Source organism: Halichoeres trimaculatus, unplaced genomic scaffold (assembly GCF_033239565.1).
Source record: "Halichoeres trimaculatus isolate MK-OKI-2021-1 unplaced genomic scaffold, fHalTri1.1 fHalTri1_scaffold_17, whole genome shotgun sequence".
NCBI classification, from domain to species: Eukaryota; Metazoa; Chordata; class Actinopteri; order Labriformes; family Labridae; genus Halichoeres; species Halichoeres trimaculatus.
This window is the reverse complement of record NW_027437195.1, coordinates 20,475,573-20,501,468: the sequence shown is the minus strand read 5'-3', so window position 1 is coordinate 20,501,468 and position 25,896 is coordinate 20,475,573. Positions and strand designations below refer to the sequence as shown.

Sequence of the window (25,896 nt, the reverse complement as noted above, 5' to 3'; positions counted from 1 at the left end):
AGGGAGGGACAGAGATACTTGAAGATTGATGGTGGAAGCCAGTGAAGATTTTTGTTTCCTGCAAGAAGCAACTCAGTTCTGGCTCCAGTTCTTTTTTTTTCTCTCACTTACTAATTTGGGAGTATTTTTGCTCTGGGGCCTCCGGTCAATCGGTTTCACAGAAGCTATTTCCTGTTCCAAACAAGTTCCCAAAAACAGTCCTCCAGTGAATTATCCAGCTGTTTTTAACCCTACTCCCCTCACTTATCACTATGTTTAAATGGATACTAAGCCTTGATCAGTGTTTATTTCTAATATAAACTTACAGTAACTTCCTGTCTCCTCCCTTCTTTCAAGCTGCTTTCCAGGATCTATAGCACAATTTAAAACTCTCTCGTACTACACAAAAGCGTAGAAGATCACTCATAGTTAAAAGTATAAAATGAATTATCAATGCCGTATTTCTCCCATGTTCATGACAGCTGTGTCCCTACAGAGACGCAGTCCATCTGCTGTTAATGGGAGTCGATGTACTGTAATACATGGACATTCCTCCTGTTTTGACCTCTGTTTCCATTTGGCAGCTCTTGCTTCCTGTACTATGCTGCGTGCTTTATAGTAAACCAAAGGGATTTTCCATATTTAGTCGCTGATAACATTTCTGAACCCGGTCAACAATTTTGAGAATACTCTGAACTGAAGTTTGAGGATTTGTGAGGTCTTAAGAACACATTCACTGTTCTGTTACTTGTGGAGCATTTTAAACTGTTGATTTTTCTGATCCACTCTTGGATCCCATTGGTAATAACTGTGTATTAGGGTCTTGTAACGAGAAGCACCTCTGGGAAAGGATATGAAAACAAATTCCAGCCAAGATTTCATTTTCTTTGCTAAACATCCACAATGTAAACGATGTAATATCTTACAGACCCTGGAGTAGCCCCTGTTCTTCTATTTCTCGTACCAATAGGTCTCGGTTCAGCAGTCAACACACGGATTCGTCTGAGCTGTTTTCTTGTGGTTTACTTGCAAAGCTAGTTTTAAGTTTGCAGAAATCACATCATAATACAGATTTGTAAGACAAGCGAAAAGTTATTTTTGGATGTTAGCTTTTATTGGCTAGGACACATAAGGAAAGACCATAGAAAGAATCAATAGCATAACTTCGCCTTTTACCACTGTATGGCCAAAGTTTGTGCCGTAGAGAATCTGTGTGAAGCCAGGTAAGAAAAAAAAAGTCTTAATTCTTTCTTTTGAAAGCCTAATCTCTTCCTGGCTCTCCTTCCTGTTGTATCATACTATTCCGGAAAGTACTACGCAAGAATGGCAGCTGTCAATCATCGTTACAATGATGTAAAAGGTCTTCATCATGTTTTTTTTTTTAACAGGACTACAGAATCGAGATGAAGTCTGATTAAAAGTTTAAAAACCCTAGAAAACAGAATCTTGAACAGACAAAAAAAGTTTTTATTCTCATGAAATTGTAAACATAATGCATCCAGCTGTTTCTAGACAGATGACAGAGATGATCAAAACCATTTGAGGCAAAATCACTTGAACTAGCAACCAAAAAATACGCCAGTGACACCATCTCTTAAATTCAACTGGCTTCCTTTGCTTCTTTAAAGGTTAATTTGCTCAGTCAAGAGTCACAGTCAAACACGAGTTTGTCCTGTCTAGACAATCTGGGTTTACTTCCAACACATTAAACACACACACACACCCACACACACACCTCCTCCTCCCTCTGACAGGAGCCCGTTTCACTGTGAGCCAACGCACAAAATGTACTCCTCACAACTGACTAACACATGACTGTGGACCTGGAAGCCTGAGGTGGTACAAAAATGAGACTGCTTCTCTCAGCAGAGCTCCGCTTCACAGTAACAAGAGTCAGGCTGCTCCACTTAAGCGCTGCGGGGTTTGTCAGTTTGGAAGCTGACACACAGAAAACAAACTCTGGAAAACACAAGAGGCAGCAACATTTGGAGTAACTTGTTGCGTTTGTCAGCACTGTTTTGATTGTTTGGAATGAGTCAGATCAAGGAGTAGAGAAACGGATGCTTGTCGGTATCACTGTTTGTTAGCTCAAGTGCATTGTCCTTAAAACCTTTTTAGAGTCGTGTGGGACTGTTGCTTCATCGTTTTGGTCCAGCAGATTTACCACCCACCAATCCGCTCAGTCTTCTCAACTGTCCTGAGTGTGCTGGTCCTGTTGTCATAGCACAAGTGGAGTGCAGTGTGGCCTAACCTTGGAGACTTACAGTCAAGTACAATATCATCCCTTTGATTTGCCTTTAACACCTTTTATAATAACCATCCTGATGACTAACAGCCTCACATTATATGTTCTTATTCAGAGTTTCCAATACGAGTTAGACCACACGTGAGTGATATTTTCCCACTGCTTTTATTGAGTCTTTCCTGGAAGAAAACCTTGATTTATTGCTTCTGAGTATTGATCACCCAGTCAAGCAGCCCAATACCGAGAAGTATGTGAGGAAAAAGAGAATGTGAAATCACTCGTCCTCAATTTTTTTCTCCATTTAGGGTCCTAAACTGTCTGAACGGTAAACTTTAGCGCTGTAAAATTAGACTCTGACGGTGTTTGTGATTCTTCTGTGGCTGGCCTTACTCACTGCAGTGAATCATGTCTTCCAAGAGTCGATCTTGCGGGCCCGGCTGGCTCTCAGTCAACCCCTTCTCTGTCCATCTGGCTCCAGGCCCAGCTACTGCCACAAGTCTGCAGGACGGAAGATTGGAGTTGTATTGTCTAAGGTGTCATTTCTGCTAATGGAAGTCAACCAAGCTTTTGTTAGCAAGTCGAACCATCACTCATGCTTCTTCCTCCTCCTCCTCTTCCTCCTTCTCTTCTTTCTCCTGACAGCAGCCACAAGTATGTAGTAAGCGTAGGCTTTCCCACCAGATCAGGATCCCTGAATTCTCACTATAAACATACAGTTCAACACTCAAATGACTATGTCAGCAGAAATCGACTGTACAGCTAGCTTCATTTTTTTCCTTCAACCGGATTTGGATGTTTTTATCTTTGTATTTATAGTTCAGCAGACATTGGATCTCCATCAAATCCGCCACACTTCCACACCCTTCATGATAGTGTAGAAATATACAGGTCTGTCAGTATTTGCCCCTCCCTGTCAGTGTCCACCGCTGTGGTTTTTAAGGGAAAAAGTGAGAAACTGTACTCCTGCAAAAGCTTCTAAATGATCTTTTTCTGTCTTCCAGTCATGATTCCTAAACCAGTCCCAAAAGTCTTTTACCTGATTGAGTTACATATTGTGACATGTCAATACTAGTTTCAGCTTTTCATTCTGAAACTTTTATACCAGCTGACAGAACACCAATTTGACACTAGTTAGTTTAAAATACCCCTTTATCAGCCATTTAACAGTCCCTTGGTGGATCACAGAGTTGGGGTTGGGACCCTGTTGAAACACTGTGAAGGCGTTGCAAGATGGCTTTCAAAATCTTAAAGACAGTTGCTCATTGTAAAAATGTATTGTAAAAATGTCAACAAAAAAAGAGTTGAATTTTTATAAGAACATTCAAACAGAAAATGTTTGTTCTATTTCCAACATCTCTCCATTGCCACAAGGCCCCTGAGGTGACTTCGTCAGGATAACAGTTTCCATGGCGATTAATTTAGGAAGCAAAGCAATAGGTGCACAAAAGTCTTCTAATTTTGCGCAGATCGGCTAAATTAAGCATCTTTGGCTGCTTTTGTTGTTCCTTTTTGTTGGTTTCTGGTTTGGCTTATTCCTGTTCTCACACAGCAGGAGTCACACACACCTATTTTGGGGGTCGAGAGCTAAAAAAACTTGGGAACCCCCCTGTCTAAATAAGACATCCTTACTATGTTTCTGTCCAGTCAGTCCATTTTCTCTTTGAATTCAAATGAGCTCCTGCAGCAGACGACTCAGTTCAGCTTTTCACGTTTGGACTGGAGTCTGACGTAGATACAGAGGATACTGTGAACGAAGTTCATCAACTGAGAATGCAACTAGATGTAACTGAATGATTAGTTATTATTTTTATGTCATTTCATCACTGGCTTCATACATCAGCTTATCATGGTGGTACAGTTCGAGATCGTCTGCATACAGGTTAAAAAATATGTAAACATGTGATATCATGTATTTAACTACTTTAAAAGTTATACTTTAGGGGCGGGTGTTGCATGCAGACTATGGCAGGTAACAAAATGGCTTTTTAAAAGGGTGTATCTTGGAAAGTGATGGGGAGGGTATTGTTATACTGACTCAATTTGTGACATCACAAGTTGAGCTGATTCCAAACGGACCATTACACGGAGTATTATAAGACATAGGTGGATTACAAACCAAAGATTTGGTTCACTTACTTCACATTTCATGAGAGAGGACTCATAGGTAGGGAGGATGGGGGGTGACGTGGGGGGTAAAGAACTAAGCAGCAAGCTAATGGTTATGGGAAAGTAGACTGTTAGTTAAAGCTAATTTTTGGACATGTATGAGGTGGCCAGTTTTGTGGTTTCTAGGTGTTGGTGGCAATGAGATCATAAGAATATGAGAATAAACACCACAAATGACCCCACAGTGAAGCACATGCCTCTGCAGTGCCTCACCAGTACACACAGACCCATCCACGTACGCACAGCTCAGCACACGTAACGGTGTATGTGTTGGCCTCCTCACACAGCTCAGTGGGGCGAAAGCTCGGCAGCACGCCGGCAACTCACATGGCTGTATAAGGGCACAGGGATTGTGCTCCATCGCTTGCAGCGGAGCAAGAACGAAGAAGGAGGAGGAGGAGGAGGAGGGTGAGCTCCCATCTGGTAGTTCTTAAAACTCCTGGAATGCTTTTGCTTTAGTTACACAAACCAAACAAGCTTTCTCACCAGGCCAAGACGTCCTCTCTTTCTCTCTCCCCCGTTCTGCTCGGGCTCTCCTCAGCACCCTCAGGAACCTCTTCAATCAGTCTGCAACACCTTCCAAATCTTTCATCTTTACATGAAGACAGATTGAAATCAGCGGTTGTGAGAAAACTAACATCTCATTTCTGATTTATTGTGAATTTTTTAAAAGGAGACATGCGACAAAAGACTCAGATTACAAACACTCATGCACACTCTGGTCTTCTCGCTGCGACATCAGAGCTATCCTGAGCTCATCCTGAAAAATCTTTGCTGCTGCTGCTGATGAGTGATGGATCATGGCCTCCAAAGCCTGTGGGAAGAAGGAGGGAGGAAAAAAAAGGGGGGAGGTTGATCTGCTTTAGACATTATGCTCAGTATGGTGTCTTATCTGTCTTAAAGGGGTCAAGCATTTTGTTTGGACTGTTTTTTCTCTTTTTTTATGTTTGAAAATGTCAGAGAGAGGTGAGTAAAAGGGAGACGGAGGTTGTGTCTGCCCTGTCTCAGTCAGGGATTACAGTTAAAGCAAGATTTGTCGGGGCCCTGGGAAAAGGGATTTGCAATTTTCCACCCCTTGTGCACACAGCTGTCTACAATTCTTACCCATCCCCTGGGCCCTTTCTTTCCTTTTTTGTCCTCAGCATCTTTTTGTCTTCAACTTAGCACAAAAGATAAGGAGATTTCTGTTTAATGAGTTATTTCTTTGTTGCAACAATACCTCTTGGCAATAAACATCATACTATTAGAAAGAAAGTTCATTTCCTTTTTTAATGATGCCACATTTTCAAGGAACAAGCATTTTTGGGATGTGCTAAAGAGCCTGTGTGAGTAAAGAGTAGAGTAGTAGGCTGTGTCTATGAAAATTTTGCCAAACCTTCTCTGCCAATGCCAAACAGCTTATTCTGCCATCATTTTATTTGAGGCTTGTGGTTGAAACAACACAAACTACTTTCTGTGAAGCAAAGTTGTGTGTCTATGGCAACAAATGGACTTTCTTTCTTTCTCTTTTTTCAGATATCCGCCACCCAGAGGAACTGTCTCTACTGCGCAAGCCCCGCGATCCTAAGAAGAAAAAGAAAAAGTTGGAGGAGGCGGAGGAGGACGACTTGGAGCTGGAGGGTCCCCTGTTAACCCCTGGATCAGGTGAGCTGACTGAGAGAAGTGTGGCTCTAAGCAGAGAGGAGAGAAATACCGTTCTGCAAATGTTTAACTAAGTTTAAAGAGACTTAGATTGCATCAGAGTCTAGAGTCTCTGCAGTAATTCTGGAGGTCTTGGCTCTATTTTTGTTCCTCATTGTGAACCGTAAACATCTGGTGTCTCTTAAACACCAGGTTGAATAACAGGTTTCACATCTCCCATTCTGCTCAAAACTACTCCAAAAAGTCCAGGTTTCTGCACCCTGGCTCGAGTGACCAAATATGAATGTGGATCTGAAGCTCACATTAGATCTACAGCCTCGGCTCCCAATTCCTTGGCAGGGAGAGGGCGAAGAATGGTTGAGATTCCTCACATAGTTGGTCATGCTGCCATTTTAAACCCAAACCAGGCTACACAACTGCAGTTATACGGACCCTCCTCCTGCACCACCCTCCTGCTGTCAGTGATGGGAGAGTTACAGCCATGTGAGCAGGGAGGAGCAGAACACAACAGGCTGCGGTGCTGTCACAAGAGTTAGCATGGAGTAAGAGTGCTAACAGAGAGAGACAGGGTGAATACGGCTCTTTGTATGCGTGGAGTCGCTCCTGCTCCTGCTCCTGCCTCTGCTCTGTCCTCTAGCTCCTCAGCCCCCTGTGTAAAACTAGAAGCAGATCCTGCATCTATTTGTGCTACATCATACACATATTTATGTTGTACATATCATACGATCACACCCAAATTGCATCATTTCATCTGAAGGGTGTGTTCGGCTCAGCCGCCCTGTGAGGTGGTGTAGAGACAGAGTTTAAATAGGAATGTGCAGAATCTGTTTACTGTCACCACTCTCTCTCTGTGCCGGAGTGCAAACACACACCCACACACACACACACACACACACACACTCTTACTTCCTGTGTCCTCCCTATTAGATCACATGCTACAGTCAGAGTGTATTTCATGGCCAAGTTGTAAAGCGTTGCCTGTCGTTCTTAGAAGGGCGGCTCACAATTCTGACTTCACCCATTGAAGGAAGTTGAGTGACACATTTAGACCTGCAGCGTTTACATCAACAGACTATCAGAAAATTATTACCTCATCCAAGGAGGTTATTTTTTGGGAGAGTTTGTCTGTGAGCAATATAACTCAACAAATAACAAACAGAGCTTAATGAAATTTTCAGGTAATGTTCAAAATGATATAAGGAAGAAGTTAAAACATTTCAGAGGTGATCTGGATCACCGTCTGGATCCAGAATTCTTTATCATTGTGAGATAGGGCCGTTTTCACCATATGTGTATATAACTCCACGATAAATGGTTGGATTGCTTTACCAAACATTACAAGACAAGGTCACCTTAATTTCTGACAGATGTAAAAGTACGATCCAGACCCTGCCAATATTCTGGATACTAAGACCCAGAATATGAAATATGTACTGGGTCATCATTATTTTCAACACTCTACAAGCCTGCAACTAACACCAAATTGTAGCAGACAGTCTGCTGAAAGGGAGTATAACATTAAAGTCGGACTAAAGTGTTGGTGACAATCACGATATGCATGGTGAAGGTCTGCGGTCTCTGAGTGCTTTCCTGGTTGTTCATGTTTCCTTTTTTGGTCCACGTGGGTTTATTAAATTTGACACTTAACAGTATGTGAGTGTGTGTGTGATACACTTAAAATAAATTAAAAATAGATTAAAGTAATCTATAAATCGACAGGTATTCACATAATTTCAGACAAAATACATACATGTACATATTGAATACAGTAAAATAAAGCAAAAATAAAAAAATTAACTGGCACAATTTTTGGTTTGTTACCTATTTCTCTCAAAATAAATAAAGCCCTTAGAGCTCGTGATGTAATACATTTCACTTTCTGATTTAACTTAAGATTATAAGTTGATTTAAGTTTTCCTGAAGATCTCAATTTATTTTTCTAGTCATCTTGTTTTCTCAAGATACCAGCATTATTTATCTCATTGTCCTGAGAAAACAAAGATTGTATTCTGCAGATAATGAAATGATTTTCAGTGTTCTTTCCTGCCATTGCCTATGATGCATCAGTTTACAAAATTAAAAAAAATCTTTCAGGTTTCTAACAAACTCGCAACAGTTCTTAGAGATGGAGTCTACGGATTTACTCACACACACACACACACATGAAGACATACAGCACACACACAACCTCAGACTCAGCGCCTTCTTTGGCTCATTACAGTACACACACACATGCGCGCCACCTCGGGGATTAACAAAGTATTTCATATTCTGATTCTGAGTTATTCAAGAGTCAGACTCCTTGTTAATTCTTTCAACCAATGACCAAGAGACAGGCAACACAAATTTTCCCCCCATAAAAGCCCAAACATATTTAAAGATTCTGAGTAATAGGGGCTAAGGCAGTCTGAGTAACAGGTAACCGCTGATCTCCAGATTTGTTCATCGTTGAGTATTGAGTTGTTCCCAAAGCAAGAAATCCCCAGACTTCAACTTCTCAAATCTGATTGTCAATACATTTTCTTGATAGATCTGAAGTAATCATCATAGTGTTTTTTTGCCTTGTCTCAGAATATTTATTGTGTTTTTGTGAATGAAACACTTGGACATTAAAAACCGTTCAGCACAGAAAACGTGTAGTTCTCCCTTCAGTTCAGACTGACCTCAGAAGGAAACGACAAGCAGTGAACACTAAGGCTGAAGGTATTACATGACAAATTGTGTCAACTTAAAGAGAGGGTATTGTGCTGTTTTTCAGGCTTTTTTAGTTTGAACATCTTGCATTATCACTTTGCATGCCCATGTTTAAATTTGGAAAAGCATAATACTCCCTCTTTACAGACGATGAGTCCGTCCAAAACCTCAACCTCTCCCTTTAAATGCACCACTTAGGAAACTCTGTGTACCACGTCTGTCTGCACACTCATGTCAAGCACCCAACCTGATGGGTCATTTTTCTTTTAAAAAACCATGTTACTAACCCTCATCTGCTTTCATGACTCAGACTAAGAGCCACGATCTCGGCCTTGATCCTGGTCTATACCAACCATCTTGTTGGTCCCTGTGTCTAATTATCCATCCGGTCAGTGTGGAGAATGACATCCCTCAGGCAGCCGCTACTTTCTATTTGTGCTCTAGTGTCTACATGCAGGGCTGGGTCACGTTGACCAACGCCTTGTCTGCGTTTTTAATCAGTCCTGCCGTGTTGTATTGCAATAAAAGGGTGGATGGAAACGGTTGAAGCCATCGAGTCACTCTGGGTGATCCCCCTCTTAGAAGAGGGAAAACTGAGTCATTCAAACTGAGGCTAGATGTTGGCAGTGCCGTTGGAAATGCCACCAAAATACCAATTCTTGTGTTTCTTGACTTTTCTTCCTCTTTGTTTCCTCCTGTCTTTGCAGTTTTTCAGTACCTTAAACCTGTCCACTTGACTTTGTTTGTCCTCATTTTATTTCTTCCCTCCATCTTTTTCCTGTCTTTCCTGTCTTTCTCACTCATTCTCTTTTCATCCTAGCCTCTGAGATAATATACATCGGACCTGTCAAAGGTAAGCTTTCCTTCTTCCTCTGTCCTGTACCTTTCAGCACTGCTTCCTCACCCTTGCTTCCCCCCCTTCCTTCCTACTCCAACCACAGCTGGAGTGTCGAGGTCACATGACATTTGTAACCTTGGGACAAGCAGGCGGGTCACCTGACTGCTCCTCAAGAGGAAGTCTGGGGGTCATATGATGAAAGCCTTGCCTCTCATTACAAATGAGCTTACATTTTCTTACAGCTACACCAAGCTCACTCACTGTGCTGAAGTTGAGGAATCAGATGTGTAATATGCGTTTGCTCCATAGACTGTATATAGAGTTGACGGCGTGGCTCCGCCATTTATCATTGTACGGTTTTGAAGCCCAGATACCCCCGTCACAGGCGCAGCCATTGGTAGCAGTTGTGCAGCTAGAGTCTGCGCAGTAGAGACTGTGAGGGATTCTGGGAGAATCTGAGTGGAGCCAGGTGACAAAAATATGTATATTTTTTAATCTTTCGCGAGTCTAATCACTTCTTGTCTCTACCTTCCGACATATTTTACATCCCCGAAAAAAATACACAACAAAACTTTTCAGAAAAAAGAGGACTTGGATACAAGGCAGCCAAATAGAATCTTTAGATCACCACAACAATTAGACGTGAGAGACATTTCTACGAGGTGTATTAATTTCTAAAAGTTTGACCACAGCCCATCTGGAATGACTGGAGAGCTGGATTTTTTGACCTATACTGCAGCCAGCCACCAGGGGAAGCACTTTCTGTGGCGACCTCACTTCAAGCCGAGCAAGATGATGTCCATTTTTTTTACAGTCTATGGTTTCCTCCATATTAAACATACAGACCAACAAAGATCAGCCCCTCTAGTGTCGCTGGGATTTAGTGAAAAGCCTTCCAAGTGTGAACAGCCCACGGTGGTCCAGCTCCAGTATGTGGGAGCGTTAGGGAGTCAAGTCATGCTAACATTCTTGAGCCTTTTGCCTCGATTTGAGAGTCAGTAAACAGGATGGAGGAGGCCTAACTGTGTTTTTTATGGGCTGACAACTTCCACCTTCTACACGGTCTCTCTGGATATTTGGGATTCCTCAGGAGACCCTATGGGAGACGGGAGTACTCTCCCTGACCCGCTGAACTCCCGCATTTGGGGAAAAACCTTGAAAGAACCACCAACAAGCTCCCTCCCCCACAAGAAGGGATGGATGGCCACTGCCTGCACCCTGTTCTCATGACCTCAGCTTGCAAACACAAACACACACGTGCACACTCGCAAACACAAACCAAGCCTACTTCCTGGTTTCAGAAGGGATTTAGCAGTTCAGCTAGTGTTGCTTCTTGACCTGCGTCCTGCAGAGGGAGAGGGGGAACGGGGTGGGGGTGAGGGGCCGAAGATACTCCCACACGGCCTGCCAACAGGAAGTCAAGTAGATTCAGTTTGTTCCCTGTTTATTTTTGTAGCTGAAATTTAGTCTAATTAAAAAAAGCAAAGAAAAATACTCTGACATGTTTTTAATCAAAATATTTGGACACTTTTATTAAAAAAAAAGTTTTGTTTTCATTTTCAAACCTCACATTTTTCCTTTTTCTCTAAACATCATCCCCTGTTATCATGGCCCTCCCTCTCTCCTCCGTGTGACGACTTGTGCAGTAGTTTGCTGTGTGTAGTGCATTCCTCCAGTTTCTTTGACCGTGAGTGAACGGGTGACTCCTTGATCATGTTCTGAAACATCTGCATGCTGATCCACATCAACCCCACCAAGATCAGGAGACCAAAGTGGAAGTCACTCATCTGCAAAGCGTGGGCTGGTAGTCACATGGTTTAACATTGTTGACCACTAGCTGGCCCGGCTCGGCTGCAAGTGTGTGTGTGTGTGTGCTTTTAAAAAGTGTTCTGGTGCTGTTTGGTTGACGTGGAGTGTTTGTAAATGTGCACTTAAACCGTGGCAGTTTTTAAAATCTCTGTGACGTTTCACTGACTGGTGTTGATGTGTTTCCAGGGAGCATCTACTCCAGCCCAGGCCTCTACAGCAAAACCATGACCCCAACCTATGACTCCAGAGACGGCAGCCCGCTCTCGCCCACCTCTGCCTGGTTCGGAGACAGCCCCCTCTCTGAGGGAAATCCCAGCATCCTCGCTGTCAGTCAGCCAATCTCCTCACCTGACATCCTGGTCAAACTCTACAAGCCGCAGTCTCTACTGGACAAAGCCAAAATCAACCAGGGGTGAGAGGAGCTTTGCTTAAAGTAAAAACTGGAGGGCAGAAATTCCTAGTTTAGTTAATGTCTAGATTGTTTAATTTAATACTATTTTCTCCATCTGAAGGTGGTTGGACTCCTCCAGGTCTCTGATGGAGCAGGATGTGAAGGAGAATGAGGTTCTGCTGCTGAGGTTTAAGTACCACAGTTTCTTTGACCTCAACCCTAAGGTACATCCTGCAGTACACTTTAATCTTAACTTAGAAAAACCCAGAAACATTCATTTACAGAAAGCAACTGCTAATTCAGTCAGCCTCAGTGTTGCATAGTAGTGATCCTTACCAAGAGTCCTAAATCAACAGACTGATGAGTTAGCAGGATTTTGGTCGGTTTGGTTTTATTTACTTTCAGCTTTTAACAGCATCTCAAGAGATCAAAGTCCAACAATAACACTCGCTACATCTTAACACACCCAAAACTCTTATCTAACTGTCAGTACTCTCAGACTACTGGTGTCAGATTTTGTCAGACAAAGTGATGCATGTATAAAAAAAAGTGGCAGCCCTAGTTCTGGTGATTGTTTGTGTATCTGTGTTTTCAATTGTGCAGTAATCCTCTAAGAAATGTATTTTGAAGTCAGTATTCTACAGTCATGACATGTTATTGATAAAATACATCTAGAGTTTGATCCATATCTTAGTGTGTCTTTTGTAGTGCCAAAGCGTGAGAGTCTGTCTGCATGTTAACCTCTGTGACAATCCTCTCCACAGTATGATGCGATCCGCGTGAACCAGCTCTATGAACAGTCCAAGTGGGCCATCCTGCTGGAGGAAATTGAGTGCACAGAAGAGGAAATGATGATGTTTGCTGCCCTGCAGGTAAAGAGTGTGAGTGTGAGTGTGTGTGTGTGTGTGTGTGTGTGTGTGTGTGTGTGTGTGTGTGTGTGTGTGTGTGTGTGTGTGTGTGTGTGTGTGTGTGTGTGTGTGTGCTCTCAATTTCCCTGCTTCAGCATTGCTTTACCGGGTTACAGTTGGGAGACCTGTAGTCTCCTTTTCATTGGACGTTGGGCACGTTGCCTTTTCGACCACAGGCTAATGAATTGGATTGGCTCTCAGCCCAGAGCTCAGCCATATGGCCTCCGGTCCTGCAGCAGCGTGCATACTAAAACCTGGCTGATGTACTCTGATGCAGCATAAGTTAATGGGGGCATTATCACTTATATTCCCCCTGGGCTTCTTAATATGCTTCAGTACTCATAGGTTCTCTTTATTGATGACTCATCATTGATAAAAGGGATTCCTCAGATTTTTGAACTAAAAGCCTTTTATGAATATTAATTACACCCAAATTGAAAGTATTGATTGAAATGCACTTTGGTTGCTTGGAAATAGTGAAAATAAGTCACAAGAAGAAAAGGATTCATGACTGTCCTCTGACGTTTATCTTATCTTGTTGACATGGATTATGTAGGAATACTGGTTTATATGAAAAAAAAAACCTTTAAACACAGTTCTCATGATTGTATTCCTTGGACCTAAATCATCAACAGCGTGAAAAGACTTTATAAGTGATGTTGAAATTGCCAGTTCATGATCAGCAATTAAAAAAAAATATATTAGCGCCAAAAGTCTTCACTTCAGAATGCGATACTTTAGTATCCATTTGGCACAAAGACTGAAAGTCCCTTTGACTGCTTGGCAGCCAGCAAAGTTTAGCAGTTAGAGGAGAGTTTTGTCCTTTTTCCCTAGGTAAAAGAAAATATCTAGATATGTTTTATAGCCAACACTGGAGCTGGTCTGGAAAAAAGAAAGCAGAAGAAAGCTAAACAGAAGAGTGATAGAGAATGGGCTCAAGGCTAAAACACGGGTTATGCTGTTTGTGCTAATGTTCATTCCAACCCACAGTCAGCAGTTATTCTGCAGTGGTCTGTTCCAACTTGAGAGTCTATCAATAAAATGAAGCGTGAAGTTACGTTAGCTCTGCTTGGTGAGGTTGGAGTTGGTAGATGAGCACTGGTAGGACATAACCAAGATTCTTTAACTTTACTAATTACTGATGCGTCTTACAGCACCAGGCTGTGAGTAGCATTAAATATAGTCATTAAACTACGGCATGAATTGAGTTTACAAAGTTTGTTTGTCATGTTCAAACAATAGTGCTACATAACTACAAACAAATAGATTGTTCCTCTTTGTGAAAAAAAAGGTCAAATCTTCTCTGCCAATGCCAAAAAATAGAAATGCATACCTTAACAAGAGTCAGGTCTTTATGACAGTGGGTGATAGTGCTCATGGGAAATGGAGTCTTCATTCTGGAAAAGAACACTACCAAGCCAGGCCACAGCCATCAACACCAATAAAGTGCTTTCATTGAAGCAGTAATTTTTATGAAAAGATAAATACAAGTTTAATAGCAGACCATGAGGATGTGAAACGTGGAGTTGTGGAGGTGATGTACAGATGTAAACCCCTTTAGTCCCCTCAGGTCGCCCCCTGTAGTCTGGGGGTGGTGCCCCTTCTATTTCTGACCCTCATAAACTGTGGGTGCCAAGACCTGTGGACGCCACCCTGTCCTCACCCCAGGGGTAATTATAGTGCGTCTTGGGCCATAGGGCCCAGTACCTCTTCTCGGACCACCCACCCCAAAAAGACACTGTCATCATCATCCTCTTAGACCTGCTCGCATTCCCCTGAAGCTCTCTTACACCCTGAGGTGTGAGGTCTGTTTCATCAGACCGGTTGTGATTACACTTAACTGGTTTCTTGTTACTCCTCCCGACAGAGATGCTAATCTGAGCTGGGTGTTTAGACTGGCGGCTTCACTGTCACTACCTGTCTGTTAGCACTTTGGAAGCTACTACTACGTTTCAGACGGGTAGTATGAGCTCAGGGTTTTACTAGGGAGAGTGGATGCACTAATCTAAATAGAGAGCAATGATTGTACACATCCAGAATGTCAGAGGATGGTTTTAGCATGATAACACCTGGATGCACAGAAATCTGATAAGGAGGAGCGATAAGCAGTGACCCATTTAAAGTATTTAACATAGAACACAGGCTGTACATTGTACCTCAGCAGATAAACACACAACGCTCTCTGCTATGCTACACACAAACAGGAAACAACCCCTCCCTGGCTCAGTTGTTGCAGTTTTTAAAACAGACTGACAGAGTTGAAGAAGAGGAGGAGTGGAGTGTCATTGCGAGCCCTTTGTCCCACATTCTGTAACCTTAGCTGGCTAAAGCCTGGCATATCTCTCCCTCTGCCTTTGCCTCTGTATTTCCCACTCTCTCGACAGCTGTTCATTCATATATTGGTGGGGGGTTGGTGATTGGTTGACATTATAAATACCATTTGTCAACAAGTTGTATTTAGTGCCTGTGCCTCACACTCTAAGGGAAACACAGCAGGGTTTTCAGTAATAGCTCCATCCTGGTTAATCGTTGTTTCCACATGCTCTCTCATTGGCTCTGTCTCACATATGTTCCTAGTAAAACATATTTTCACTGCCGTTTACAGTTCAAAGTGTACCAGGAACACGCTGTTCAAACCGCACCGCTTATTATTCTCAGTGAATCATCATCATCACCAACTGCGTCGTCCTTTTCTTTTCCTGGAAGTCGTTTCTTTATCTCTGTCTCCTGCGAAGATAAATGTCTTGGTGCACTCTGGCTGCACCTGCTCATATAAAAACTTACACATCTTTCAAATAATCATGTGCCAATTATCACAGACAAATTTACCTTTATGGGGCAAAGATGGAGCGTTGATGTAGAGGTAGCAAACAGCAAGAAAACAGAGAGACTGTTGATAAAACCATTACAACACATATACTCCTCCTTTTTGTGCTATAAGACAGTCTGCATCAACAAATCTGTTGCATAGGAAACAACCTAAAAGTGATAATTCTCAGGTTTAAACTGTAAACTTGAGGTGACACTTAAAATCTTGTGCATTTGAGGCACTAACTTTGCAGTAAGGCCATGTGTGTCTATTCCTGAAACAATCAACTATTGAACTATAACTCCCTGTTCAATCCACTATCCTGTCTTCTTTTGATAAAGCCATAAAAAGCCCAGAAATATAACATTAAATATGCTGCATTTAAACTGTGTTTAGATTATGTGAAACACAACACAACAGAACTCTCACTGCCCATATTTCATAAAATGTGGATTTGTGTGTCTGACCTTACTTTGATGTTTGTAGGTCTTGTGTTTAGGGATGGGCATCACATGATGTACTTTTATAGGTATTGACCAAATTCTGTCAAAAGTACCGGGTACTGATTCACGTAAAATCAAAAGGTACCATGTTTGGGTACCTTTGAGGCATCCTTGTGACTGTGAGGGAGTGGAAGAGTTGGAGATTTTTCATGCTGGATATGAACACAGCATTACAAGGTTATATATTGAAGAATTAACATGTTAAATTAAAAAGAATTTACATTTTATTATTAAAAAAAATTGACCTCTGGACCAATTGCATGAAGTTTATGCTGAAGTGCTAAAAACTGAAGTTTTTTAAGAATCTACAATAGGGTGTTTGCAGAAGCACCAGAAATCCTGTATACACAAAGCCAAAACACAGAATTTGAAGCAAAAATGAACATGTGCACATCTCGCTTCAAAAACAGTTTTGAATTATCTATATTTATCATATCTTTGTTAGTTATCAAACTTAAAAGTTTTACCCCTTTAAAGGCCCAAACTGACCATGAGCTTCAAATTCTTTCTTTAAGAGAAAAAAAGAGATGTTCATATCTGATGAAAGCTGATCTAACTCAATACTGATTGAATTTATGATACCTTAAAAATAATGGACTGACTGGGACCATCTTTTCTTTCCTCAGTATCACATCAACAAGCTGTCAATCATGTCATCTGACAACCACATGAATAACAGCGAGAAGGAGGTGGATGAGGTAGATGCGGCCCTGTCGGACCTAGAGATCACTTTGGAGGGAGGGAAGACGTCCAACACACTGGTATGAGGAAAAAACAACACTTTACATATATGAGGTTTTCTTTTTACAGAAACGGTATTAGACATATCCATCTTTATATTAAACGGCTGTGTTGTCCATGTTTCCAGCACAGCATCCCCACCTCTTGAACTCGTTAAGTTTATACAGCTTATCAGAGGAGATTGGCTTACATAAGAAGTGTTGCTTTTAGCACACTCTGCTGAGCAATGATACTGACACAATGTACAAAGTTGAGACCGAGGTCATTGCCCTGTTTGGATTTTCTATTCAAATCTTCCAGGTTTGAACTAACAATGAGTTTTTTTCTCTTTCTCTCTCAGGGTGACATCACATCAATTCCAGAGTTAGCAGACTACGTCAAAGTCTTCAAGTAAGGACACAAGGTTTTAAGCCCATTAGAGAATTAGGGGTTAACTTTTGTGCATCAGTAAAAGAGGCTTGGTATAATTTGTCTCAGAACATCTGTCGTCTAACTACTCAGTGGGATTTTTTGGTGATTACAGTTGGATGAAGCTCATTTTGAATTTTTTTTTCACTTTTGGCTTTCTGCCTTCGCTGACAAGCAGGTGGCCCCCTCGTGTGGTTTTCTCATAAAGTGTGTAAAAAACAGACATAGAGAGGTATAAAGAGGCCTTTTACTTTAATGATTTTCCATTAATGTCCACCTCCAGTGCGGGCCACTTTCCTCTTCACCTTGCTGACTTAGCACCGAAGAAGCTCTTCTGTGCTCTTCCTCCCCCACTCTCCCTTTTGACCACTAATAAAGAAAAAGGTTTTGTTTTTTCCATCAGAGTCTGACATCTCCTTCTCCTTTTCCTTCTCTCTTATTTGTTTTCCAGACCTAAGAAGCTGACACTGAAGGGCTATAAGCAGTACTGGTGCACGTTCAAGGATATCACAATTTCCTGTTACAAGAGTAAAGAGGAATCCCACGGGACGCCAGCTCACCAAATGAATCTTAGAGGTGCCAACACATGAAAAGATGTCATTTCATGCACAAACAATGATGCTGTGTTTCATATTCTGACTGCAAAGGAGGTGTTGTGTCAAAGAACGGGTGTGACCTTTGGCCTCTTCTGTGTGTAGGTTGTGAGGTAACTCCAGATGTGAACATCTCGGGTCAGAAATTCAACATCAAGCTGCTAATCCCTGTGGCTGACGGCATGAATGAGATCTGGCTTCGGTGTGACACGGTAAACAGATTTTAAAAAATAACCTTTAGGATGTCTTTGTTTCTTTGAGTGGGTGTTTTGACTTTCGGTTTTCGACTTGTCCCTCCAGGAGAAACAGTACGCCCACTGGATGGCCGCTTGTCGCTTGGCCTCCAAAGGGAAGACGATGGCCGACAGCTCTTACAACCTGGAGGTCCAGAACATCTTGTCCTTCCTCAAGATGCAACACATGAACCCTGACCCTCAGATAATCGAGCCAATCACAACTGATATCAACCCGGAGTGCCTGGTGTCCCCGCGCTATCTGAAGAAGTACAAGAACAAACAGGTTGGTCTAAGAGACGCTCTCTGGCTGTTTACTGGTTTGATGAGTCTGATGTGGACTCAGATGGACCAGCGTTTGATGCTCCCCAGATGGGCGCCTCCTGGCATCGAGCTTCTCTTTCACTGGAATGTTGCCTCCTTCTACTCCCCCTTCTTCCTTCTCTCCCCTCCTCTTCCCTATGTTCCTTCTCCCCACCCCCTCTCTGTGTCCGGGGGAAAACCAGGACAGCAGACTCCAAACCCCTCCACATGTGTACAGTAGAGTCACTCATGACATACTGTAACGGATACCCTCAGCTTTTGTGCTCGCAGACAAAAGAGGGAGAGATCTCACCCTGTGGAATTTTAAGTGCTCCAGTTGTGGGAAGAAAAATCTGTAAAATCCTACATTCTGGAGGATTACAGTGCAAGCTTTAAACAGTTTAAATGAAATTACTTTCTCACAAGTGTTGGCAAACTGTGTACTCAGCAGATTTGCGAATAAGCAACAGGAGCGTGTGTGTTTGTGTGTGTGTAGTGGAACAGCTGAGTACACGGCTGCCATGTCTGTGTTAGTTGGGGATGGGTGATTTGGTGGTGGGCTGCCCCTCTATCGCTTACTCACTCAATCTGTTTTTGTTTAAGTTGTAAGGAAAATGAAATGCTGCTCAGTGCTCAGGGGTGGACAGGATGTGAGGAGGGTGTTGGTATCGTACAGTAAGTGATGACTCAGTGATGATCCGAGCTTAGGCCTGAAATATACAGAGAAAAAGAGGTAGCCAGTTCCTGCTAATCAACCTCATACTTGGCCCATAAGTGTGTTGATTATCTTTTGATGTCACTCTTCTACAAATAGCACATCTCAAATTGGACTTTTAGTTTCAGTTCACATTTCCATTGATGTCACAGATTCTACCAGTAAAAATACTCAGGAAATCCCTGAGTGATAAATTTGGGAAGTCTTATTCCACACGTGTGTCGTTCCATTATTGTGAGGATTTCTCTGACTGTACTTTGCCATAAAAATGCTTTTTATCTTGGAAGCTAAAACAGAGTTTGAAGGTTTCCAGAATATATACTTCTCAAGAAAACTCATACTCACAACCAAAAGCCCAATTTCCACGAAGTAGTTCAGACAGGTTTGTCTCTGTACAGCGCTCATTTCATGGCCTTTTGATTAGGGATAGACCGATTATCGGGGCCGATATATGGCATTTTGGGGCACATTGGCATCAACCTTTTTTTTTAATCTGTTGGCCGATATGAAACCCATTCAAAACTGTGTTGTTATGACTCCGATGCTTCTCTGCACAGAATTTCTCCCTGTCTACACTATGGAAGCCCTACATGGTGATTTAAAATCAGTCATGTAAAACCAAACAGAAAATTAATTCAACTGCATTACATGCCTGCAAGAGGCAGCACAAACTCAATTCTGTCCAGTTTTATTGCAGCTACATTGAAATTTTGGAAAACTTTATTTAATGTAGAAAACTTTAGCAATTTATTTTTCTAAGTTTTCATTTAACTTTATAAAACATGCTGCTGGGCCTGGGAGCTGTTTAATAAACATATGCTTGAAGGCATTTGAATGCAGTTCAGTGTTGGAGTTTGTATTGTTCAAAATTTTACGCCAATATTTTCACTTTGACTGCAAATGAATATCAGCTTCAAATATCGGTTATCGGCCTCCTTGCCCACCAATAATCAGTATCGGTATCAGGCCCCCAAAAAATCCACATCGGTCTATCTCTACTTTCGATTGAGTAATCCGGGGACAGATCTCCAAATAACCGACCAATCAGCTGAATCGCTAAAGTGATCGTACTTTTTCAATTTTAGCTCTGCTGAGCAAAAATGCACCAACCTACTTGTGTTGATGAACACAGAAGAGCATAGAGCTGAGTTGAAAAGATCTGTCTTATAGATTTTGTCACGGATACCTGATCTAACCGATAACCTAAACCAGTATCAGGGCAGGGCATCCTTGATCAGAACCTCTCAGAAGCTGCAGAAGTTGTCAGGTAGTCAAATGCTAAATGTATAGACAGATTTTCTTTAAAATGCAGATGGAAAACTCTAGAATCATGTCTGAGAGAAAAATAAGCCTGGAGCAGTTAAAGTTTAATGTACCCCTATCAGGACCATGGTTTTTGGCCTGGCTCCAGTCCCATAGAGGTCGTCCCCAGGCGCAACATGAAAGAGTAGCAGCCTATGTACAGTGTGTGTGTGTGTGTGTGTGTGTGTGTGTGTGTGTGTGTGTGTGTGTGTGTGTGTGTGTGTGTGTGTGTGTGTGTGTGTGTGTGTGTGTGTGTGCGCGCGCGTGCATTTACACATGAGTACTCACAGAGTGGGCGTGGGGCGTGAGGAAATGAGCCATGCCTAGAAATGCTTCGCGGGAAAAACTGTCTGGGAAAAGCCCAGCTGCGACCCCTCCCCATCTCCCTTAAACTGGACTTCCTGTTGCAAACTGGTCCGAAGAGACTTCCCCGCAGCAGACACACAAACACATAAAAATACACACACACAAACACACATTCGTTAGAATTCCCAGATAACTGGGAGCATATCTATACATGAACATTCCAGACAACCATTAAAAGGCATAGAAATAACCCTCTGGAGGTTGGTTGACAGGGCGCTTTGAGTTGGTGCTGTTAGTGTTTTTTCTTGGTACATTCTGCCCTCTTGTGGATGAAAGCAGCATAACAGAAATGATGTAAGACTTTAATACTTTTTTGTGAAAGCCCTTTAAGAACCCAGATTATCCAGCTCAAACACACAAGTTTTCTCCTTTCTTTTCAGTGAAATGGTATCTGAGTGCTCCTGACCTCTGTCTTTCTCTTGTGGCTGAAAATCTGCATGACCCCTCTTAAAATCCTGCTTCTGTTGTTTTGAATCTTTCCTCCCTCAACATCAGTCTCACCTGCTTTTTCTCTTTGTCCAATCTTTTTTTCTGTTCTCTCTTCTTGAATGCACCACCTTCACTCCTCTGTGTCCTTCTCCCACTCCCTCCTCCCACCTTCAGCCAGGCTATATCAGGGACTTGGTAAGTCCAGCTCTGATCACTGGGTGCCTTTTAAACCTTAGATTCTTGTATGTGCATGGCTGTCTTAACTCTAAATACATTTTTTTATGTAAAGGGTTGCCTCTTCTAACCATAAGTAGTGCAACAGTAAATGTGTCATAGCTGTAAATAGTGCAGTAGAATAGAAAGAATCCCTCTTGGTAGTTTTTTTTTTTTTTCATGTGACTGATCTAAATGTTCTTAAGACCTGCAAACACATGGTTATGTGATAGAACATTAAAGAAAATGTATGTCTGGGTTTTATTCCTAACATTATTGTTAAAGAAAGTCAGTCATTGAGATGTGCTGTAGTGCAGAAAGGTTTTAAGGCTGCAACTCCCAAAATAGCTAATGGGCCAATCCAAAAACAGACAAAAACAACCAAAGAAAAATCTGATACTTGATTTAGCTGATGGGTCGTAAATGAGTCTACCTCTGTCCACATATTATTGTGTTTTTTTCCTAAATTGACCTGCTGCCACTGATGCTATTGTTTGCATGGTTCTACGTTGAAACCCAATCAAACCACTGCTGTAAGGGACCATGCAGATGTTTTTTTGCACGTCGAACACAAATTCTATGTGTAAGGTTTACCGTATAATGAGCCGGTTATTATGCAGACTCACCAGCTGATGCCTGGATTGCAGGACAGGATCTTGCTCCACTTGTATCCATCAGAGGTGGTTAGGCCCAGTTGCTCCTCATGCTGCCATCTTATCTGTCAACTCTCATTACATCCTAACTCTTAAGACTAGCAAGAGATATAAATATTTGCCACAGTTTTGCAGATTAAGTATGCTATCAGAAACTAGCATTTGTTATTGAGTTTTAACCAATCAGAATCAAGTATTTAACAGTAGGGTAATTAACTTATTGAAAAAAAAAAGTGTTAACCACTGTCAAACAAGAACAACAGGGTTTCATACCCAAGAGATGTTTGTGAAGAATGAGTTTTAATTCTGTTTAAGGGCAGAACAACAAAATATAGACATAATAAACCGACAGAAACAAGAAGGTAAACCATGCTTTTAGTGCGGTCATGGGATGTATTATTTTTGTGTTTGTTGCGACTGAGTTAGTGGAGACATACCAAAATTAGTCACGTGTTCAATGTGTGATTGTTTATATGTCAGATTTCAGCCCGAATCCTTGAAGCCCACCAGAACGTGGCCCAGATGAGTCTCATCGAAGCAAAGATGCGTTTCATCCAGGCATGGCAGTCCCTGCCAGAGTTTGGGATCACTCATTTCCTCGCTAAGTAGGTTCAAACTCTGTTATCACCAAACACTTAAAAAATGCTTTGTTGTGCTAAATTTTGCTCCAGTTTTCTTTGCTGGCAGTGATGAATTTCTCACATCATGGTGGATGCATTGCTTCCTGTGCAGGTTTCAGGGTGTTAAGCGGGAAGAGCTGATTGGCATCACTTACAACCGTTTGATCCGGATGGACGCTGGCACTGGAGACGCCATCAAGACCTGGCGCTTCAGCAACATGAAACAGTGGAATGTCAACTGGGAGATTAAGATGGTGAGGGGCGCTCTGAACACGCAAATTTTTGAAAATTTTATTTTGTTTTGTTTTTTAACTGCCTGTTGTACTTTGCTCTGTGTCCTCAGGTGACGGTGGAATTTGCAGACGAGCCCAGTCTGTCTTTCGTCTGTGCCGAGGTGGACTGTAAGGTGGTTCACGAGTTCATCGGAGGTTACATCTTCCTGTCCACACGCGCCAAGGACCAGAACGAATCTCTAGATGAGGAGATGTTCTATAAGCTGACTAGCGGCTGGGTCTGAGCTGCTCTAAAGCAACAAACGGGGTTTTAACGCTGATCAGTCAAGGCCCGGTTAGAGCGGCTGGGTGGGCGGGGTTTATGGGGTTTATGTTATTCTTCTATCTCAGTGTTTTTATTGTTTGGAGCTGTGAGCCCAGAACAGCACTACTATTGCCATGGCTGACACAGTTTTAATTATCATAGTGTTTCTCTTTTTTCATTGATGCTGACAAATCATTTGTTACAACACTAAAATTGAGGCAACAGCAGTCCAGGTGAAGTTTGGAACTTAACTCCTGTGGTTGAACAGAAGTGTTACAAAAAGCCTGAACATGGGGAGGGGGGGTTCTGTTTTCCCACGTGCCTCCCTCATCGTGGACTGACAGCCATCAATGTAACAACCTTTAAAAACCAATCATGCCTCGTTTAATCCCAAAGATTGTTTTTTTTTTTACTATCTTCATCCTTTTTTTGTTTCTTCTTGAACTTCACTAAAGGAGCTGACATCAAACTGACTTTTATCTTATTATTTATCCTTGAACGTTTCATCAAAGAGTTTAATTAAAAGGCTGTTTGTAAACATTGGTGATTACAGCTCTACGTGTCCATTCTATCCGCTCCATGAAGGGTTAAATCTCTTTGAAGTCACATGTAAGCACTTCTTCACTATATAGTCCTCTCCTTGAATAAGCTGATGTTTTGTTTCTTTTTCTTCAGCCTCCGATGTCTTTGTTTCGGAGCTCTCTGTATTTAAATGTATTAGCTAACAGGTGGGACACGAGAGCCTGAGTTTTGTTTTCTTTTTAACAGACTGCTAGTAGTTAACACTTCATGAAACACACTATAGTTCAGCACACTGGGTGACAGTCCCGTGGGTTTGAAAAGCGTATCCGGCTGTTAATGTCCTCACAGCAAAAATGCTTATCTGGAAAAACAAAATATTTTTAAAGATCTTTATTAGGGGTTTAAAAATCAGCTGATGTGTGGAACAAACATATATTTTTCCTTCTTAAAACCGAAGAAGACATTACAAAAATGGAAATCCAAGCAAGTGTATATGTTATATTTTTTGCAAAAAAATGTCTCAACAAACCCTAAATGAGTCACAAAAAAAGTTGAAGATATAAAATGACACCCAAAGGTATTGCAAAGAGTTAAGTTTTTTGAAATCAAGTTTAATGTCTTAACACAAGAAACTAATCAAGTACATTTTTAATTCTTAACAAGCAATTCATGCTCCATTTTTATCTTGAATGTCTTGAAATAAGATGTTTTCTGGATTTTTAGGATGAATTTAGCTCATATTACATCTAATAAAACACTTCTAGTTAAAAAAAGAGATTTTAACACTTGGTTGGATTTCCGTTTTTGCAGTGAAGGTAATTGGAAGTAGGCATTCAGAATTGCTAGAGTGTCTGTTAACAGCTGCTAATGTGAACCGCATGTGTGAAACTCCATCCACAGATTTAAACCCCCCTGACATCTCATTGCATGTTCACCAAAACTACAGGAGGGACTGTTACTCCCTTTTTTACCCATGTTCCCCACTCTGTCTCTCACACCATATAGTATTATAATTATTATCACTTTTATCATTACACACCAGCAAAAAAGGTCACCAAGTTTGAAGAATGAATATGCAATGTTTTGTTTTTTCCTGTCCTCAGTATGAAGGATCAGTAAATGAAGTATTATTTTTTGTAACTAATGTAAAAACACAAACGTTTTATAGAATTGTACAGTTTTTGTCTCTGCTTTACGTGGTGGGTTGGAAGTTGTTCCTTTCAGATTAAAAGGGGGGAAGCCATCTGTCAACATGTGTAGTATTCAAAGTTGTGCTTGCTTATGTTGTGGTCTTACTGAGTTTTCAGATGAAGATATATATGAATATATATGAAGATAACACTAGTCTCAAACTCCAGGTTTGATATAGATTAAGATATTTGTGGAGAACATCTATTTTTTTTTAAGTACAGACATGTTTTTTTTTTTTCAATGTGCTTGTCTTTCTGGTGTTTCTACTTCATTTTATTGATTTTCTTCTTTCTGTACTGCTTAAACATTACAATTGTCCATTTGTGCCACTGCTTTGTGCTTTTAATTCAATCATTAGACTGACAGCAGCGGGCTACTCAAGAGCAAATTTGATTTGCTCCTTGCCTGGCAGAAACACTTCACTTATTTGACTGGTTTTATCACAACTAGATTGTGCCATTTGATATTGTCTTGGAAAGGGGGGGGGGCAATTTATAGACCCTGGAGTTTGAGACGAACCACAGAAGTGAACTGAGAGAAGAAAAACAAGCCTAGTCTGTGTTTTATTTTCTCTGATGTTTTCGTTTGCCTTCAGTGTCAGGAGCAGCAGTGCATGTCCTGCTGCTCTGTTTTCTGACTGTAAAAAATGCATTTATTTTAAAAATAAAGAAATTTTTATTTAAAAGAAAAGTATTTCTGTTTTTCTATTTTCTCAAACTCACAATGCCTGTGACAAATAATCTTTTTAAAGGTTACTCATCAACAAACCCAATAAAACACAGACGCTAACCTCCTTTAAAGGGAGATTCAACTCAACCAAATAGATTATCTAAAGATGCATACCCCGATTCATTTCTTTTGAACAATGTTTTTCTAAATTTACATCACACTGCTGCTGTATAATTCCAACAGAAACTCTAAACTACACAATGAAGTAATCATGCACTGCTTGTTCAGTTGAATCCAGTGTTGTTTAGCTTTGGTTTAAGACATGATGAGACAATTCTGTAGTTGTGAACATACTCCAGATGTAATTGTTAGTTCTTTAACTTTTGGACCTTAGGACTCAGTAGCTTGTAAGACATAA

General features: G+C 41.4%; 1 protein-coding gene across 4 annotated transcripts in view; it reads left to right on the top strand.

Moving 5' to 3' along the window:
* Positions 1–25,433, top strand: part of fermt2 (FERM domain containing kindlin 2) — a 46,483-nt gene extending 21,050 nt beyond the window's left edge. The window contains exons 4-17 of one of the 4 annotated variants that reach the window (XM_074692570.1): positions 5,906–6,034; positions 9,546–9,578; positions 11,559–11,784; positions 11,885–11,987; positions 12,528–12,635; positions 16,610–16,744; positions 17,065–17,114; positions 17,584–17,708; positions 17,831–17,937; positions 18,026–18,244; positions 21,248–21,268; positions 22,420–22,544; positions 22,672–22,813; positions 22,903–25,433. In XM_074692570.1, coding sequence (XP_074548671.1) covers positions 5,906–6,034; positions 9,546–9,578; positions 11,559–11,784; positions 11,885–11,987; positions 12,528–12,635; positions 16,610–16,744; positions 17,065–17,114; positions 17,584–17,708; positions 17,831–17,937; positions 18,026–18,244; positions 21,248–21,268; positions 22,420–22,544; positions 22,672–22,813; positions 22,903–23,076 — 1,697 coding nt within the window. In that variant the 3' untranslated portion in view covers positions 23,077–25,433. The remainder of the gene's footprint in view (positions 1–5,905; positions 6,035–9,545; positions 9,579–11,558; positions 11,785–11,884; positions 11,988–12,527; positions 12,636–16,609; positions 16,745–17,064; positions 17,115–17,583; positions 17,709–17,830; positions 17,938–18,025; positions 18,245–21,247; positions 21,269–22,419; positions 22,545–22,671; positions 22,814–22,902) is intronic. The other 3 variants (XM_074692571.1, XM_074692572.1, XM_074692573.1) reach the window with 3 other exon arrangements.
* The last annotated feature ends 463 nt before the right edge of the window (positions 25,434–25,896 follow it).